The sequence below is a fragment of the Dermacentor andersoni genome, chromosome 1 (genome assembly GCF_023375885.2).
Source record: "Dermacentor andersoni chromosome 1, qqDerAnde1_hic_scaffold, whole genome shotgun sequence".
Classification (NCBI taxonomy): Eukaryota; Metazoa; Arthropoda; class Arachnida; order Ixodida; family Ixodidae; genus Dermacentor; species Dermacentor andersoni.
In genome coordinates, this window is record NC_092814.1 from 159,953,488 (window position 1) to 159,974,560 (window position 21,073).

A 21,073-nucleotide genomic window follows, 5' to 3' on the forward strand; every position below is an offset into this window, starting at 1 on the left:
CGCTTGTCCATCATTGAAGGGATGCGGATGCATTCCCATGAGCCTGCACCCTCGATTATCTCGCTCAATGAGGAATCATCATGCCAAATCCGTCATATGTCGCGTTCGTTCGTCTGTCGCCGGGTGCGCCAAATTTCTGACCCGCCGTTTGCTGAACCGATGATGCGTCTCGGATTCGTAATATTTTCCTCGGATTCCTGCTGCCCTTCGTTCGATGTAAAACGGTGTTCGTTATATTCTGAATTCTCTCTCCGAAACCGCTCACAATGCAGCTGCGAAGCATGAACATGGCTGTCGATTGCAGAAAGCAAGAGAACGAATTTAAGAGGACTAGCTGTGCTGCTTGTTACACGTTGCAAAAAAAAGGTACTAGTGTATGTTGTTTTGTTGTTGCTGTTACCGTATAGCATAAAAACATGTTTTATTTATTCTTTAGCTGCGGTAAAATTTTGAAACTTGCGTGTTTCAAATAGCGCAACTCTAACCTTTGATCTAAATTACTCGATGAGGTGGCTATTACTTCTACGAGAAATCAAAATGCTTAGCTGAAAGTGTAACATAATTATGTTTATTAACTTGTATAATTACTTCACGTCACATATTTCAATCAATAAATTGTAGGAAGTGAGTATATGCTAGGCATATTGACTTAGAACAACTTCTCAGGACTGCCATATGTTTAAGTTCCTTGCAGGAAAGACCTGGGGAGTGCCAATACACTCTATGCTGCAACTGTACAGGGTCCTCTTTATTGGATTCCTGCGGTACAGCCTACCGGTCATGTCCAACACCTGCAGAACTAACCTGAACATAATCCAAAGCATCCAAGCCCAAGCACTCAAGATATGTCTCGGTCTACCCCGGAGTGCGTCAACGACTGAAGTTATTGCAGTCGCTCAAGATTTCACTATTAGAACGTACATTAGCATTGAAACAATGCGTGTGCACATAAGACACTTCGCCCGGACCCCTACCCACCACCTAGCAAGTCTCCCAGTAGATAGGCCCCACACGACAATCAGTGCGACTGTCTTCGCGCACCGTGCCTCTTTCAGGTCAGGTTACGCACCTGCGGCAAGGCCTTCTATTCCTCCATGGTGTATGCGCCGTACTCAAGTGAACCTTACAATCCCAGGACTTCAGAAAAAGTCGGACTTGCCATCATCAGCGCTCAAGCAACTAACTTTACTTCTCTTGTACGAGAAATACAGCGACCGCACACACGTCTACACTGATGGATCAACTACATCAACCAGTTCCGGCGGCGCTGTAGTTATACCAGCAATGAGAATAACCAAGCGGTTCAAGACTTCCCATGTCACTACGTCTACAGCTGCAGAGCTCGCGGCTTTCCGCGACGCGCTTCATGTTATAAACGCTGAAAGTCTTCGAAAATGAGCAGTCTTCTGCGATTCAAGGCCAGCCTTGCAATGTGTGCAGTCGTTTCTCCAACATGGAACTCACGATCAGCTCAAGTGTGAAATTTTGGAAGTTGTATACCACTTGAGAGAAAAAGGCCATGATATCTCTTTTCAGTGGATACCAGGTCATTGCGGTATCACTGGAAATGATGACGCCGATAAGGCAGCTCGGACGTCAAACCAAGAAGACCGCTGCGTCCCCATTCCGCTCTCAAGGACCGACGCCGCGAGAGAACTTGGCATTCTGGCACGCACGATCTCCTTAGCAGAGTGGAATACCGTACATACAAGGCGCACAAGACTGCACAGACTAAACCCGTCACTTCAACTCAGACCTCCAGCCGGTGTGCACCGGCGTGAAGCGTCTCTTCTGTGTCGGTTATGGCTTGGAGTGGCCTTCACCAATGCCTACTCAGCACTAATTGGAATGGCTGATAGTCCTGCATGTGATGTTTGCGGATGCGAGGAGAACATTGACCACTTATTGTGCCATTGTCCTCAATTTCAAGCACAAAGACAGTATTTGTCCGACACATTGAGGAAACTAGATGATCGTCCTCTGAGTGAACAGACAATATTAGAGCACCGTCCCGACCGATCATCGGCTCAGAAGGCAGTGAAGGCACTTTTGTGTTTTCTCAGAACTTCTGGTTTGCTCGAGCGACTTTAACTGAAGTGCTGTCCGTACACGTACCTACACCTTCTCTCTCCCTTCTTTCTCTTCCCCTTCTCCCATCCCCCAGTGTAGGGTAGCCAACCAGACTATTGACTGGTTAACATCCCTGCCTTCCTGTATTCTTCTTTCTCTCTCTCAGGACTGCACCAGTTTGGAGATAATTTTCAATGTGTACGACGAAAAGCATTGGCGTTCCAGTTACTTTTGTGCCTAAATACATGAAATAGCGCTGTCATAAAAACATATCGGAACAGTGGATTTTGAACGCAAGCTTGACGGCGCATATCTCGAAACCGGTGTCATCCTAAGAATTTTTTCTAAGTCGATATATATCGTCTTACCTACTCCCTAGCTTCAATAGGTAGATTCAAATATGGGTCGTAAAGTAATTAATTAAGTAGTTTTATAATTATGTTAATTATTCAGTTAAGCATTTTGATTTGTCATAAATGTAATGACCGACTTATGGAGTAATTTAGATAAAGGGTTAGAATTGTGCTATTTGCCACAGGCAATCAAATATTGGTGTAGCTAAAGAAACAAACAAAAAAAAAAAACGAAAAAAGGGCACCCTGTATAGGCATTTTTAATAACAGCCAGCACGATCTGAAAAATGCAGTGCAACCATGCCACCGACACCATATGACAGCTCATCTCATGTACGGTGCGATGCGAACGCGCACAGTTAAAAATTCCGACAGTTCAATAGTCGTTTTCTTTAATTTTAGGCGCGACATTCGGTTCACCACGTCAGAGTTCACAGGTGCACTGCTAACAGCAAGCACGCATGTCTATTCATTTTTTTCGCCTGCAAAGCGTTGCAATCCGAACGCTTAAGCGCTTCATACCATCTGCTGTTTGGATGTCTTCCCATCTCCATTTATTCTTCTGCTTTCCTGTAAAGCAATACTTGCAGCTACTGAAGGCAGCTACAGCGCAAACGTCGTGGTACTGACGTGATTGAAGTTTGCTTTGAAAGCGACAGAATCTGGCCTTTCACTTACGACGTCTGGCCATTTATATCGTTGCTAGCAACCCCCCCCCCCCCCCTCGCCCCTTTTTTTTTTCGCCGCAGTTTTGGCAGCGAGTTCGCGATCGATGTGGACGACCTGGACCAGACGGAGGAGGAGGTGAAGGAGAATGTGCGAATGAACAAAAGCATAATCGAAACGTGCAAAAATCAACCTTGGCCCATGAATAAAAAGTACAAGATGCTCAGGTGAGAATACTTTCGCACCCATAGGTCGGTAATTGCTCCTTGAAACTTTCCGGGGGATGACCTGTAAGCATCCAGCATTAAAACAAGAATGAACGAACATAAGAGCACTTAACATAGTGCCTTTGTGAGCCACTTTATGGTTTGCCACACGCCCATCAGTGGCTAGGACTATGTATACCACTCGGGGTGAGCTAATAGGTCTAGCCCTGCGCAATAGGCGGCTCGGGGGCATGGGTCGTCACATGCTTTTCGCTGTTCTCGTGCGGCATGTTGTTAAACATTTGCCCACTTTTTTCTCCTTAGAGTGCTGTGGTAGAATAGATTTTGGAAATAGGGTGGAACGGAAAAAATAGACCTGGCTTATGGTTATGTTATTCGTTTTCATCGTGGGAGCCCATACGTCGAGCTTGCAGGGGCGAGATGGAGAAGCCTGGTGCCAGTGACCGAAGCCCCGCGGTCGTCCAAGCATTTTCGTTGCGATCATCATAGCTCGTTGGCGGCCGCACCAGTGCCTTGCAGAATCGGCACTGCTCAGGTTTAGAGGGGATTAGTCGCTGCTCTATTATGGTGTATGCGGTATTTTCCACAATGAAATATTTGCGCATACTGGGGAGGAGTTGGAGAAACTGCAGCTAACAACGATATTTTCCTTTAGAGATTGCACTTATTCAATATAATAAATTATCTGAAAATCTATTGGTTATCGTTCAAATACAAATAACAGAGATTCATTGACAAAAAGGTCTTGGTAGAACACCGAAATATCACCGACGATTCCTATACTGGCTTTGAACATAACGTTGACAATGTGATTAGGGCATACAAGTCCTGGTGGGACACGTGAGCACATTGCAAGATTTGGCACTGTATCAGCGGAACACATGCACGATGAAAATGCCAAAGTTGATTAGTACTTGAATTTGTCTTAACGTAGTATCTAGTGGTCAATGCGGTCATTTTTGTTTCCAGACGTGCCAAGGCTTACGTCAAGAAGCACGAAGGTGAACTCGCTCAAAGTAAGCAGGCCAGAGATGTACTTGCAAAGTACACGATACTTCTGAACAACGTAAGTGACACAGCAATTCCAGTGATCAAACAGCCTTCGCAAAAAAAGCTGGCGCTTTGTATCGTAAGAAAATATGAGAGTTATACTAAAAGTAATGACAAAGTTGGCATAACCTGTTCACTAAAAGACATGCGTTGTTCAAGCTCTACATCCTTGTAGAGCAACTCTTTCTCTATAGAAAGGTAATACTCAATATAGCCTCCATCGTAAGAGATGCATTTGCGCCAACGTCGAACTCAATGTTCGTATGCTCTTTGAAAAAAATCAGGTGTACACTAATAAATTCGTCCACGCGCTGACGATTAGTGTCACTGGTCACAGTTGATGGTCTCCCAGTGCGTGGTTTATCTTCAACGCTCGTTTCTCCTTCTTTAAACTTTTTCATCCATCTCTGAACATTAGTCTTGTCAATGGTGTCATCTCCGTAAACATGCAGTAGCCTTCAGTGAATGTAGGACAGTCTGCAATCCTCCTCATTGAAAAACTCAACCACCGCCCTTTGCGTCTGCTTGGAATCCACTATGCATCTGCATGAAAAAGAATGGTTATTAGGACATATTGTAGAGGAACGTTTACTCTACAAACACGTAGAATATGAAAAACAGATATTTGTTCATAAAAAATGTTATGCAAACTTTTCCATGACTTCTGATGCAACCATCGTGTATGAAATGCAACAAGGATTCAATTATTAACTGGTTCAAAATGATGTATGCAATACAGGAAGGCTGGAAGCGCTCCTGAACTGCTGACGTCGTAAAAGCTCCACTTAATCATAGAATGCTCAATTGGTCATCGCACTCATGATGCGAAAGATGTGGGTTCAACTCCCACCTGTCGCAATTTGTTTTTCATCCACATTTATTTCCATTGACTTCATCATTTCTACATTCCAAGTATAGCAACAGTTAATTTCACTTAATGCTTTCCTTCACTTGATTGTGGGTTGGCTATTGTTGCAAGAAACACTTGTCACTGGCTGACCGCCTTTGCTAATATAATCGCTATCGTGATTCGCTACCCGGCGTGGTCGCCTAGTGGCCGCTATGGCGTTGCGCTGCTAAGCACGAGGTCGCGGGATGAAAACCCGGCCGCGACGGCAGCATTTAGATGGGGGCTAAATGCAAAACCTGCCCAGTACCGTGTATTTGGTGCATGTTAAAGAACCCCGGGTGGTCAAAATTAATCTAGAGTTCCCCACTACGGCGTGACTCATAATCATATCAGGGTTTTGGCACTGAAAGCCCAGAACTTAATAATTATGATTCGCTGGCACCTGCTGTCATAAATCATTCTAGCGTACCAGGTAATACTCGCAAGGGTGTTCGTACGCTAGAGTGGCTTGAAGAAACAGGAGATAGCAAACATGTTAGAAATGGCAGATGGTGCGAATGAAAACATTTTGAATTCGGCCCTGGGCTTGGAATTATCAAGGCCATTCGCACCAAATAATGGTTCCTAACTATCACTGCTGACCAATCATAATAGCCTTATGATAGCAAGCGAGATGATAGCAAAGACACAAGTGGGTGACAAGCACCTCAATAGGAATGATTAATTTTGTGAATGCCGCACCATTTGCGTCCGTGAGCTGCTTTGCATGAACTCCTTAACTACCAAGCCCGAGCTGTACTCGTCCTAGCTCTTGCACCGATGTCGCCAAAGATCAGCAATATACTCGTTCATGCTGTTGCTTGCCGTAAAAGAGCCATGCTCGTTAACTCAGTTCGCGTCGTACATTTAAGTTTCGGCCCTTGAACATTTTCTTTGACATCTTCGATTCATTTCGGTTTTCTCTGCTCAAATAATTGCGCTTTAGCTCTACACGTGTGCTGAGGGAAAATACATTTTGTTGAGCAGATGGCTTCAATAATTTTTGTGTTCAATATGGAATAAATAACACATGCAATATGTTTTTTTGAACCTGGATAAAGTATGCAATAAAATTACTGGAAATAAAAAAAAATATGTAAATATTCTTCGCTTATCTAAGAAAAAAGAAAAATAAGCAAGAAAACTTGGGAGCTAAAGGGTTAATGTTGCCCAGTATTTATCCACTGTTGCCAAGTGGTTATTCTTGCGCGTTGCACTATTCAAACCTGAGCGTGCTCTTTTGGCTGCCGTTGTTGACTTCTTAATGTTTTCCAGTCATGGCATCGGCTGCAACGCGAGGTGGCTGAACTAGTTGTGACGTTGACACCATGGGAAATGCGCATCAAGAGAATCGAAAGTAAGTTTGAGATCCTCAACTATTGGCGCTAGAAAACACATCAGTGTCGTGGTCTGTAGTAGTGTCACTTCGCATTACTTGCGAGAGAAATAATTCGGTAGGCGCACGATCATGATTCCGGACCCTCGGTTTGCCTTTGTTATGACGTGAAATATAGAAATAAATTTCCAAAACGGCACGAAAGAATGTAGTGGTTTGAATCCCAGCCACCTATTGGTTTTCGATGCGTGGGGCCTGAAATTCAGGAGTGGCCCGCGATAGCTCCGGCGGTGTGCCGCATATTAAGTGAATCAGTAATTGGTAGGTCAACCCATGCATGAGCGTCAAGAGACCGCCAGGCATTGAACTTGGCGCGCAACTTTCTTGATGCTCAAGTACTTAGCCTCTTCTGTTTGCTTGCTGACATTGGTTGTCAAGGCGTACCCGCGAATGTGTTAACTGTCCTTTCGCACCACATTTTGGAGACAAATATCCCTGACCAGGGGCTAATCTGAGAATTTCTGCTCAATGGTCGTGACTTATTACTGCACGGCATAAATTTCGCAATCGTAACGTGTGTCCTAAGTGAACAATTAAGGAAGTATTTACTGAAACTGTTAATTATTAACTTAACATTGGGATATGCCGAGAAAGCAATGTCTTTCCCAAGAACTCCACCTGGAGGGGTGCATTATTTGCGCTTACATGCCTGGGAGTATGCATAAATGAATGAAGTACCTACTCAAGCATCCAAGAAGTTAATCCAAGAATGAAGGGGAAGCGGAATGCAGCAATAATAAAACAAAGAACACTTTGGGGCTATAGTAAATATGAGGTGGTGCGAAGAATCTGGAAAGTAGTAATGGTGCTGGCGGTAATGTCTGCAAATACCATGCTGTGCTTAAAATCAGACATCGTGTCAGGGTTGGAAATTGACCAGAGATCGGAAGGCCGGTTGGCTTTTGGGGCCCACGGTAAAACCACAAATGAGGCAGTGCAGGGTGATAAGGTTTGGGCTTCCCTTAAAGTCAAAGAACTGCAGAGCAAATTTTGTTTTGAAGACTCAGCAACATGAATGAAATTAAATGGGCGGCTAAAATCCACAAATATCCGTGCCTCAAAAGCGTGGACATGGAATGGAGGAAGGAGTCAAGAAAGTTGGTAGACAATGGAAGTGTAGTCTAATGAGTAAATAGACAACCCGGAGTCGCCAAAAGGAAAGTGAAGGAAACAGATACAGTAAATTGGATGCTAAGGATAGAAGAACAAAATGCTAGAAAAATTCTGAGAATTTTCTGCTAATGCGTAAGCATTCCTTGACTCGGCTGGTACTTGGCTTTTGCTTACTTATTTTGATAGCTTATGCATGTCTACCCATCGCTTTTCCCGGAGCCAAAGAATGCTTACGCATTAGTAGACAATTCTTAGAATGTCTGCAGCCTTTTTTGATCGAGCGTCGCCGAATAACCTCGTTTCCAATCCGCTGTTAAACACCTTATTTCCTCTTCTTGCTGTTGGTTATTTTCTAGTTCCTGTCGCTGTTGTCGTTGTTCCTTCTGCCGACTACAATATATCCGTTGTCGTTCAGCACTCCTACGCCGCTTCTTCGTTTCGCCAAGCTTACGTTTCTTTAGTGCCATTTCAAGAAATCGTCTCGGCACATCCGACCCTTTTAGGCGATCTTATGAACTTAGCCTAACCGCTACAACAACGTTTTTTTTTTGCCAGACCACATCTGCCAATCTTATCATTTTAAACTTTTTTATTGTATCGAATGACTATATCGAGGCGACGGCAACATGACCAGTTTTTTTTTTCCATCCATTCTAAAGCTACCAATTTTCTGCAGTTACACTATTATCACTATGAACTGTCCTAACTTGACCAATTACGCACTTATTTCCCATTTACAAGGCGTTGCGGGACAGACACGGTTTCTCCGGGGCAATCTCAAAAAACGCTTACGTTATAAAGAAAAGAACACGGGGATTTACAAGTATGTCAAGCAAGAAATCAGAAAGGGAAATCTGGACGGTAACACAAAGGGCAGTGTCTTGCTATTTGAGGCTTGAGCTAGTTGCTAAGGGCAAAAACATACCGGATCAAATATTCGCAACAGGTTGACGTATGTGTGTGCTGTAGGAAAGATGTGGAGACAACTCAGCAGATCGTAATGGAAGCCGCAAGCATTCATCCAGAGAGATCCGTAGATAACGTCCACCTTCTTGAAGCGCTGGGATTCGTTGCAAATAGAAGCATTACCCGTCAGCAGTCGAGATTAGCAAGATACGTTTAGAGTATTGGTGGTGAAGAAGCAGATAAGAGATTGATAGGACCGATTCCGTTACAGGCATGGGTAACTGTACAAGGTAGATGCGGAGGTGTTAATGAAGAAAGAAATGAGCAAGCAGAGATATACAAAATGCTAAAATGATACGCGTGTACAGATAACCTAATAAGCTCAAGCAGACTAGGTGACTATGTGTCACCATTCCATTTCGAAGCGGATGCCAATAAATGATTATTATCACCGCCAACACCACATCCATCATCATCATCATCACCAAGCAGGGGCAATTAAAGCAAATCTGTTGGAACTGCAAAAAAAAAAAAAAAGAAACAGGTGGCCTAACCAAAATCAGGGGTTATATGGCGTGCTGGTTTGTTTTAGCGTAATGGGATCGAAGTAAAAAAAGTAAATCAGGGAAAGGAAGGGTGACAAGAGGAATGACTTAACGCTACACTGCTCTTATTTCTCCCCACCGTTTCCTATGCTCTGTATCTTTTCCTTTCCTTTTTTTTTTCTGGATGTGTCGTATAGATAGAGTGAGAGTTCACCTGCAGACGCATGGTGTGCTTCTGATGGTTTTAGCAGGTGTTAAATGTGTGTTTTATTTAATTCAAATCTATATTTAACAATCACAGAGCTTATGTATCTTAATGAATTCAAATGTGCGGTGGCGTTTGCTTTCTCATACCGCTATTGTACGTGACCTGAGCAAAGACAAAAAAGCGATCGTGACAAGTGAACATAATGAATCAATTTGCAACCTCTTTCAGGTCATTTCGGTAGTGTCGTGGCTTCCTACTTCATTTTTCTGCGCTGGGTCTTCTGGTTGAACATCTTCATCGCTGTTTTCGTTTCCTGTTTTCTGATGATTCCAGAGGTACGCAACATTTTATGCATGCCCATTTACTTCAGTAGTGTATAGTACTGCTTTACCTGGTCGTGAAGTAAGCCTAAGGGAAGTGCATATGCATCTATTGTCGTTCTTGAAGTTAAAAATAAAAAATAATTCTAGTCTGTCCGCAGCGTCCTTGTAGTTAAGACGTCGGTAAAAGACAGACCCTTTCACGTACCTGTGCATGTTTTCAATTATTTTTTTTTTCTGTTGGAACAAAAGGTTTTACGTGGCGATGACGACCCAAGCGGAATGAGAAAACAACTCGAAAGTGAGGAAATGAAAAGTGCACTAAACCTGCAAGCTATATGGGAGTTTGAGGTACGACAATATTTTTCTCTTTGCTATTTTATTTTCACCGACACTGAATAGCTTCCCGGTCTGCATACTGTTTAATAGGTCTCTGCTATGGCGTACTAAAACCGTGCGCTGTTTTGAAAGCTGAAGCTGGTGCAAGAAAATGAGGGACAAAATTCACAAATCTGTAAGAACAAAAGAACAATATGGGATGGGCAAGTGCTTTAGCGCTGGCCGCACTACGATGGCCAAATACACAATGCAGAACGTGCCAGACGCCATTCGTACGTACGAATAGTCTTTTGAGTTCTCATGCTAGTTGGTATTTGCGGAATGACATAATCAACGCTTTAAAATGACGGACACCGATACCAAGAGGCATAAACGACTACGCGGCTGGTAAACATAAAATACGAACACACGTGTCGTCATTCTTGGCTTTGCTGTTCGCGTTTTTTTCACCGTACACGAGTACTTTAGCCTTGTGTATCCATGATTAAAAGGAAATGACAGCGACGGGTTTCACGATAACGCATGTTTTTACTGAGGTATCCACTGACGTTTCCAAGCTCGAAAAATTTAGAGCGATGTATGGGCACTCACGGAGTACATTTATAGTCGGCAAAGAAAAATATTCCTTTACTACATTATGTATACAGGTGATCACCGTTACCTTTCATTGTCTTTTTCAGGGTTATTTAAAGTATTCACCAATTTTTTACGGATATTACAGCAACAGAGAGATGACAGAGGAAGGATACCGACTTCCACTCGCTTACTTACTCTCTTCGCTAACTATGTACATATTCAGCTTCTTCGTGATACTTCGCAAGTGAGTAGCTGTGTTTTACTTCTTTTGATTACATAAAACATTCTGATACTTTTTGATCCGAAAAAATGCCTGCTATAGCGCATTTGATTAGTCATCACGAATGCGCGTGTACGTGCACGAAAGCATCTCATGTTTTCATCAATTGCGCGCACTGCGAACATCTTGATTGCTTTGAACAAGCCTGATAGCAACCGCTGTGCTGAGGCTTATCTGCTAAATACCTTTCGCAGAGTAAACCACAATATATACAATTTCTACCAGTTACTGTGAGCAATATGTCGTTCTTCTGAAAGGGAGGTGATATGACTCTTAAAATAGATATATACAGTTTACTTCAGTTCAGGCTCTCACATATCCTTAAAACACACACACACACATATATATATATATATATATATATATATATATATAGTGTGCTTTAGTTCGAGCTTTCACATATCCTTAATATACATATGTACAGTGTGCCTAAACTAAGGCTTTCGCACATCCTTATGCATATTCTATATTGCATGCCTGACACGTGAGTAGTTTAATCGAAATCACTAAGTACAGTGACAGGGGCTATAAGCTTCATTAAATTGTGTCAGCGCGCTAATCAGTCTCAAACAGTATTCAAATTTCCTTTCGAAGTGGCAGTTATTTAGGCGAATGAGAGACGGGAAACTGAGGGGCTCTACTTTTGTTAATCATGACCATATAAAGCCAACATGCACTCAAGCCAAAGAAATCATAGCGGATATTAGCTGTGGCTTATAGAGAGAGATAGAGGAAAGGGGAAAGGCAGGGAGGTTAACCAGAGGGGAAGATCCGATTTGCTACCCTACGCTGGGGAAAGAGGGGAGGGGGAGGTAAAGTGATAAGAAAGTGGAGATAAAGAAAGAAAGGAGCACAGACATACAATCACAGTTGGTCACTGTCGCCGCACACTGTCACCGCACAACACAGTAGCACTTGCAGCACTATGAACATCTGTTCATGCTACAGCCGCTTGTCCAATTCTCTAGCCCTTAAATACTGCAACAGTGCTCTCGTCGCCTTCTGCTGCGATGGCTTGTGATGGCGGCATTTTAATATAACTTCCTCTGTTAGAGGTCTTCGGTCAAAGCGCCCTATCGCGTTTGCGAGCGATCGTCTCTGTAAATTATAGCGAGGACAGTCACAGAGAAGGTGCTGAACAGTCTCCTCGTTACCACAGTTATCACACGAGGCGTCGTCGGCCCATCCAATTTGGAAAGCAAATGACTTGGTGAACGCCACCCCTAGCCATATTCGACAAAGCAGGGTAGCTTCGTGACGGCAGAGTCCAGCTGGAATGCAAAGGCGTAGAGAAGAGTCTAGGTTGTGCAGCCGGTTGTTTTGAAAACTTCCTGCATTCCACAAGGAGAACGTGATATCTCGGCTGAGCATTCGAAGTTTTCTTGCGGCATCTGTCCTTGATAATGGTATCGGCTCCTCTTCGTCGCCTTGAAGAGCCGACCGAGCAGCGTTATTGGCGTGTTCGTTTCCTATGACGCCGAAGTGACTTGGAAGCCACTGAAATGCCACGTGGTGTCCTTTCTCAGTCAAGGCATGGATTAGTTCTCTAATCTCGTATACCAGTTGTTTGTGTGGTCCACGCCGCAGGGCTGATAGCAAAGACTGCAGTGCTGCCTTCGAGTCACTGAATATTGACCATCTTCGAGGTTGTTCTTGGCTGACGAGACGAAGTGCAGCCCGAAGAGCTGCAAGTTCCGCAGCCATTGGTGTCGTTGGGTGACAGGCCTTGAAACTGATGGTGGTGGCTTTCGCAGGGAAACCCACGACTCCAGAGGAACACTGGAGAGTAGCCGATCCATCAGTATAAATATGTACGTGGTCGGCGTACCTCTCGTGCAAAAGGAGCAGAGTTAGTTGTTTAAGAGCAGGTGACGACAGCTCAGATTTTTTCCTGATTCCTGGTATGGTGAGGTGCACTGCAGGTCGAGCCAAACACCATGGAGGAATCGATGGCTTAGTTGCGGGGGTGAAGCCTGATGGAAGGCAGGAGCAATAATCCGAAATCGTGGTACAAAGTGATGCCTGCGGCCTTTCTGACGGTAGTGTTGCCAGATGGTGGGAACAGGCACGGGCAACGGGCCTAATGTGCACTTTCAACACTTCCACCGCTATGCGTGTTTGTATGGGTTGGTCCCGGGCGATTGCAATAGTCGCTACTGTCGATGTGCATTTTGGCAAACCAAGACAAACCCTGAGAGCCCGACCTTGAATAGCCTGTAGAGCACGAAGATTTGTCTGGCATGTGTTGGTCAGTACGGGCAAACTGTATCTGCTGTGGCTATGGCTGCTGTGGCTGAAATTGAAATGTAGAAAATAATGAAGAAAAGGGAAATGAAAGTTGACGAAAAGGTAACTTGCCGCCGGTGAGAGCTGTACTCACAGGTTGTGGTTTCGGCGCCCAGCGGCGGCAAGTTGTCTATAGGCGGTAATCTTAAATAGAACTTGTCCACAAAGAATACGTTTCATGTCCGTATTGGTTATATTATTTTTCTAAATTTAGGGGCCGTGCACAAAGCTTTTCGTTGCCTTTGCTTGGCCGCCTTCGCTAATAATAGGCCCAGCACTAGAATTGGCTGGAATTTTCTCTTACGAACAATTGTAATGTATGAGCATTTTTGTGAACATGTGCCCATGCGCTCAGGTACGACGAACTCTTTTGCTGGTTGTACTCTAGAAAGCAGAAACTACTGAATTTCACGTGCCATGCTCAACGATTGAAACGCGATGCTGCACCACCGGTGAGCTCTGGGTGATCACTATGGACCAAATATAGTTGGAATGAGTCACAAAGGCTCTCGCTTTCATCGTATAACAGTATGCACGAGCTCAATGTATCCAGCGCTCACGGTTGGTGCAAAAAGCGCCGGCAGCCATGCGCTCCGAGGATCGCGTTTCAATCATCTGACCACTCTACAGGGAGGCGTCCGTCGAAGAGGCATATTTGTCGGTAGCGCCCAACCGCAGTTATCTGACAGCGATCGGCCTGGCCCAACGGCCGCACCTGACATGTTCGTCCTGCAGTGAAACAGTCGCCTCATCTATTCGCAGACAAAATTTGCACTGCAGTTGCTACATGGCGCTACTCAAATGTTTCTATAGCGTGAGCGACAGAAAGCTTGTAGATAGCAAATAGCAGTGGATTTATGTACTTTCGCGCTCAGTATAAACTACAACGCAAAAGGGCGTGGCAAGTGGTCGCGTGTTGTAGCTCATACTCTGCTCGATAGTGCATGGCTGTCCACTGATACGGCGAACGCCTCATTAGTGTGAGAACGCGCATCGCCGCTGGAATTTGGAATAATTAACGCCTCCGTTAGGCGTCACATCGGTCACTTTTCTGCCATGAAATGAAGTAAGCATTGAAGTTATGTCGATTTGAAAACTATATAGCGACGCGTTGTCTTAAAACTGGATGATCAGTGCAGCGAGAGGCGCGAGCTCGGAGAGTGGAGTTGATTCGCCCACTTTGTGTTTGATAGGTTAAGTGAACCACAACTCATTGAAACATAGCTTTTTCGAAAATGTACTCGTAAAAGTGTTTTTGAGGACATATTTCGGTAACGATGCATTCTATTTTTTTCAATCTTCATACGCGGCTCGGACGCCTCCGCGACCTTTATCGCCGGAACAAGCCACTCTGCGCAACTGATGATAAGAAAAGAAGTCTGGGAAAATTAAATGAATTGTCGCAAAATAAGGCCTACGGTGCCTAAGTGTGTCTATGGAAAGGAGGAGTCAGGCGGCCCCGAACCAGACAAGAAGAGCAGCATGCGAAGTGTGTGAAGATGCATATTTTAATGGTCGTCGCTGTGGTTAGACATTTCAGTGAAGCCACCTCGCAAGCCCTTTTATACAAGGATTTTCGAAAGCCTTAGTCGAAACACCATGTAGACCTTGACCAACGTAATGCTGCATTGCCTATGTTATTGTTATATACCCGAAGAAAACACTTTTAACTTCTCTACACCAAGCATGCAGGCGGGTGATTTTCTTCTCTGCCGTCCTGAATGAGGTGTGAGGAAATACGCGTACTTATTATCATCACGGAGAAATGTTGATAGACTCGCTATTGACAAATTGAGCACTTGTTATAACTACACTAACTTTTATGGCTCTCCTGGTCAGAATGGCGGAGAACTCTCGTCAAAGCAAAATGACGGAAAAAGAGGACGAGTGCACCTTCACATGGAAACTCTTCTCGGGCTGGGACTTCATGATTGGAAACTCCGAGACAGCGCACAATAAAGTAGCATCTCTCGTAATGAGTTTCAAGGTCAGTGAACATGCACGATTGGCAGTGACTAACGTGTGCGCCTTGAGCCTGCGGCACCACTGGCAATCAAGATGGTTAAAGAGCTTTAAGTTGACAGCACAGTGTAACAAGTCATTGCCTTTTTTATTACTACTGTCGCTATAACCAATAGGCACACGAAGTACAATAGAGAAATAATTAACTAATCTGGAATGAACAGTGGCCGACCATGGAAGGCCTCAGCCTGAAGAACAAAGGAAATTCGTCAGCGCAACAGCTGTATTCCTTGGCAGTATTTATATGCTCATTCTCCCCAGGTAGGAGGGTTAAAAACGGGTACGAAAGGGGGCGAAGATTGTGTAAGAGAAATCGAAATTTTCAAGAGGAGGAATTAGTCGGGAGAGTTAGGAAAGGTGGATTGAAGAGGAGGACGGGGGGATTACAGGTTCTTCTAAAGAGTAGTTGTGGCACCTGGGGCGAGGGTAGGCTAATATAATAGCCTATTTTCGCACCAGGTATCATACTTGCAAGCACTCTCAAAATGACAAAAAACTGAAAACGCCGATAATTTCCACGTGTACGAAATGAAAGTGCTTTACCTGGGCTATCTGTACATGCTGTAATGAATTCGTTCTGCCACAAATATACACCGGCGAAACGGGACAATCACTGCAAATTAGATTAAACAGGCATAGCACAGATGCGGTCAAGAAACATTCCGAAGTATTCATGCAAGATTTTAGCTTGCCAGGTTACATCTACAAGAACTTAAACTGTATTCTACAGTCAAGACCTTTATTTCTACCATTTTTGTTCGGCTAGAGATCTTGAAATCTTATCTAGAGATTTCTAGACATCTAGAGATCTAAAAACGTTATCCCCAAGTCCAACATACTGTAACCAATGTTGAATATTTTAAAGAGAGATGGAGAGTAGTCATTATAGTAATGACAAGGATATAAAAACAGCAACGCTTAACTTGGGCTACCTTGCATGTGATATAAGAGCGAGCTATTGATGTTACATTCCCCCTCCTTCCGCTCCATTTTGTTGCACGCCATGTTTTGTACTAATTATGTTCTTTAATTTATTGTTTATCATCTTTCGTTTAGTTTTAGTGCCCTTTTTATTCATTTGATAGTTACCTGTATATTCTAATCAGTGAATCTGCTTTTATTCTTCTCAATGCTCGAGAAGAAGCGCATTCGTACTCATTGCTTTCGTATCCTATTGGCACGCTCTTACCTGGGCACCTGTTGATGCAACCCTGCCCCTTTTACGTAAAAATCGTTTCCGAACCCTCCCATGTCTGCTTAGTTTGTTGTTTTCCGGAAAAAACTAAGCCGATTGGGCTGGAAACGCCTGCTTACCTGGGATTGTTAAGCTCAGTATTTTCTTTCTGTGCCACCCCTACTTTTCAGAAAAAATCCGCCTCCATTCCACCCTGCGACAGCGAATGCATAGCGAAGCTGTTGCCGACGATAGACAAGCACCACCACCACAAGCGACGTACGTCACGCGCGCACACACGTGTGTGGAAGTGCCGCATATATGCTCATTCCTCCAGGCCTTCCGCCAAGACCAAGTGCCTCATTAAACCAATTCAATTTTCAAAGTAAACTGCGAGAGAGAATTCGCAAAGTACGACTTACACACAAGGTGCAGACATGATATTCGAATGTACGAGAAAAAATTTTGTCCCGCGGAAACTCAAAGACAAAGCCCTTTTCCAGCTGCCGTTTGAGGTGTGTCTGAGTGGCCGCGGCTGCTAGGTGGAGGGACGATTTTGGGACAGTGTTTGCCATAATGTCCATTACGGTCGCAGCACACGCTGGGTGACAGATGCAGCGGGAAGAAAGCCCACGTATCAAGGACAGATGCATTGTGCGCGCACGTACGTCACGCGCGCGCGCATGTGTGCTGAAGTGCCGCATACATCCACATTCTCCCTAGGCCCCCCGCCAAGCGCAAGTGCGTTATGAATTTCTCAAATTGCGTCAGAGCATTCGTAAAGAACGACGTACACACAAGCTGCAGACATGATAGCTTTGAATCGTAATTCGAATATACAATAACGGCATCATCACTCGACGCTATCACCTGATGACGTCTTCACGCAATGACGTCTTCGTCAGGTGATGTCACCTGATGACGTCATGTGATGCCTCTTGGGAAGCAGCGCATTGTGGGCTTCCCGCTTCTTTTCACTGTCTCCGGGATCGGCCCACATTTTTGTGTGAGCACTGCGCGTGCGGACACAAAAAATCCCGATAGAGGCTAACAGCTTCGCTGTAAAACTTGCAGCATCTCTCCCTCCCCCTACCCGGCGCTCTCCTCTTTCACTATCGTAACTTAACCCTCCTTTTGAACTTAACCTTTCCCTTACCCAGCCCTCACCTCACTCTTTTGTAACCCTCATCATACTCGCTACTAGGAGAGCGTGAACTGCATAAACGCTGCCAAGCAACGGAGTCCTTGCTCTGACGAAGACAAAACTTTCATTATAGAATGATGCTTCCCTTGTTCAGCCACGACCCGCCGTGGTTGCTTAGTGGCTATCGTATTGGGCTGCTTAGGACGAGATTGTGGGATTAAATTCCGACTACGGCAGCCGCATTTCGATGGGGGCGAAATGCGAGAACACCCGTGTACTTAGGTTTAGGTGCACGTTAAAGAACCCCAGGTGGTCCAAATTATTCTGGAGTCCCCCATCACACTCTTAAGCAAATTTACATGATTTGGGTCGTATCTTGCCCCACAACGGTAATCGTCGTCTGTCTTGTCCGCATTTCCTTTCTTTAACGCTGCAAGCCCGGTACTTCCAAGTCACGAACGGTATGTGCGTTATCAGCATGACAGAGCAATCTCGACAGGAAAGTAGCGAGCGCAGAGTTTTCAAGAAAGGAAACGCAAGCAAGATAGATGACGATTATTGTTACCTGACAAATATGCCCACCAAAGGGTGTACAGTTGTTTAAGAGTGTACGGCGTGCCTCATAATTGGATCATGGTTCTGGCACGTAAAACCACATAATTTGCTTATTGTTCGGTCTGTCATGATCACTTCAAGTCTTCATCTTACTCTGTCCGCTGTCGTTACAATTTTAAGAGCATCCGCGCTGTTGCGTGTACAACTTGTTCTTAAAAAAACTTTTTCTTAAATGCATTTTTATTTACGCAGGAAGCAATCCTTGAAGAGAAGGAACGAAAAAAGGAAGAGAGGAGTTGGAAAATTATGTTTCTTAGGGCCCTGGCAAATTTAATAGTTCTAATACTGCTTGCATCAAGTGCATACGCTGTTGTTCTCGTAGTTGAACGGTCACAAGAACCGGAAGCTGAAAAGACTTGGTATCGTCAAAATGAGGTACGTTGCGTGTTTTGAAGGTTGCGCGGCAAGATTATTTGTTTTTCAAGCCCTTTCTGTTTCCGCCCTTTCTATACGCTGTCACGCACAATGTCCAATGCTGTCATGCACATGTCTCGTATTTCTAGGTGACCTTGGTGGTGTCAATGATATCCATTGTTTACCCTAATCTCTTTGATCTCATTGGTTTGATGGAGCAGTATCACCCACGTATACAACTTCGATGGCAATTAGCAAGGTAAGTTTGGATGAAACACACATGAAAATAATCACTGCTCCTTTAGTTACCTTCGGAGTAAACCGTGAGAACCATGGCTAGGATAGGATTGTGCAACGGAAATACTTTCTGATACCAACGTCATCAGGGCAAGGCTATTGCCATTAGCTTTTCCCCGTTGACACGGACGTAAGCAAACATGCCCTTCACACAATCTTGATTTAAGGATGCTTGACTTACGTGATTTAATTACGTCAGGACAGCAAACCTCACCCATCAAACGCCAACTAATAAACAATGTCTGAATGAATATCCTGCCTCACAAGGCTTTATGATACCCGTATTATCAGGACAACGCTATTGTAACTATGCAGCTGAGGCCCTACGTGCCCTTATGCTATTATTTTCGAGCCTGGTATAGGCATGTGCATACATGTCACAAAGTATTGTGGGTAATGGCTGTCGGACGAGATGTAGTTGAAGAAAAATGATGCCTATATTTTTGAAGAATTCAGACTGAAAATAGCAATCTTGATGACTTAAGCGCGAAAAAGTGGTTCCAACATATAGTCAGAGGACTTTTGTTACATATTTCTTTCAGTCATTGAAGCGTTTTGCGCCGCACAAAGATATAAGACCGCGAGTACGCTTTCGAGGGTAGACCTAGTTGTCGGAGCACATTTTGTCGCTAATTGCACCAAGTTTTAATGCCATTAAAATTAAAGCCCCCAACTGGCCTTTGAAGTTGAAGCGTGAGGCGTTTGATGGCACCAAGTTTGCTGGTGGGACAAGAACAGAAGATCGAAATGTAGATAAACAACTGCATTAACTTCATCATAGTAGTTTTCTGGACTACTTGTAACAAAGCTCTATCGTAAGGTCAATGACCTTTATCAAACTTGTTACAAGCTACCTAAAAGCGCTCGCATTTAAAGCGAGAAATAATAATAATAATAACAATAATAATAATAATAATAATAATAATAATAATAATAATAATAATAATAATGTTTATTGCCACACAATATACAAAACAACACAAGTAGGCCGGTCTAAGCCTTAGTTGGCTTGTAGGACCGTGCCAATGAATATGATAGACAAGGCAAGAAAATATACCTAAATTGATGAGACATGAAGAAAAAAAAAAAAGACGAATGGCAGAAAATTGAAAAGAACACGATAACATTTGGTTATCTACATATAACAAAAGTTGAAGAGGTAAATGTTGCCATGCAAAAAAAAAAAAAAAAAATGTACAAGAGGTTAATTTTACTGTAGCTGCTTTAAGAAGTGTTTGAGCGTGCTTTTTGATGCCGCGTAAAAAATTTCTTCTGGAAATTTGTTAAATAAGTCAGGCACATAAGCACAGCGTCTGGCCGCGCCATACCTTGTGGCTGAACGCGGAACTACATAACGGACATGTTTTCTAAGCTCCCTTGTGGCGGCACTTTTTTGTTTGAAAGCGGAATTCCAGAAATGTTTAACGACAACTGTTTCTAAAAGTAATGAATGGAAGTTCGGTAGACCAAGTTCACGGAAGATATTTGCAGATGTTACTATTGGGGAATTGTATGCAACATTTTTAAGAATGTTTTTTATAATCCGGTCTACCCTGCATCTCCAACGATCAGAACAAAAGCCAAAGACTGTAATGCCGTACCTCAACACACTGTAACCTAGTGCATGTGCTATAATCTTTTTTACAGACAAGGGTGCCATACTTTTGATATTAAACAACAGCCACGCTACTGATCTCAGTTTAGAACAAATAAGTGATAAGTGATGTTGCCAAGATAAATTACAATCGAAATAGATTCCGAGATATTTCACACAGTCCACGTATGGAATAGGCGCACATTTACAATGAACACAGTCTGACTCATGCAAGTAGAGAGGCATGTTAATAACAGTAGTCTTAAGTGGGGAGCGAAAACAAACAAGTTTTGTTTTTTGGGCATTTACAACAATTTCATTATTAGAGAACCAAAGCATTGCCTTGTAAACATCATTTTGCAACATTTCAGTGGACGTTTCATAAGAAAGGTGTTAATAATAATAATAATAATAATAATAATAATAATAATAATAATAATGCACAAGAACAAATACATAGTAAGCGGGCCTGTCGAAGCCTAAATGGCTTGTGTGACTAGGCCCGGCAGTTTAATAATAATAATAATAATAATAATAATAATAATAATAATAATAATAATAATAATAATAATAATAATAATAATAATAATACAACCCGGCTGTCGTACTGCGACGACCAAGTCTCAATAATTTGTAGGAGCTGAAAGGA

The 21,073-nt window shown here is 43.5% G+C and overlaps 1 protein-coding gene across 1 annotated transcript in view; it reads left to right on the forward strand.

The window, feature by feature from the left end:
* Window positions 1-21,073, forward strand: part of LOC126547145 (transmembrane channel-like protein 1) — an 82,552-nt gene that overhangs the window by 15,937 nt on the left and 45,542 nt on the right. The window contains exons 2-10 of the mRNA XM_055063017.2: window positions 3,173-3,316; window positions 4,286-4,382; window positions 6,531-6,612; window positions 9,652-9,758; window positions 9,996-10,094; window positions 10,763-10,902; window positions 15,064-15,211; window positions 18,372-18,554; window positions 18,683-18,792. Coding sequence (XP_054918992.2) covers window positions 3,173-3,316; window positions 4,286-4,382; window positions 6,531-6,612; window positions 9,652-9,758; window positions 9,996-10,094; window positions 10,763-10,902; window positions 15,064-15,211; window positions 18,372-18,554; window positions 18,683-18,792 — 1,110 coding nt within the window. The remainder of the gene's footprint in view (window positions 1-3,172; window positions 3,317-4,285; window positions 4,383-6,530; window positions 6,613-9,651; window positions 9,759-9,995; window positions 10,095-10,762; window positions 10,903-15,063; window positions 15,212-18,371; window positions 18,555-18,682; window positions 18,793-21,073) is intronic.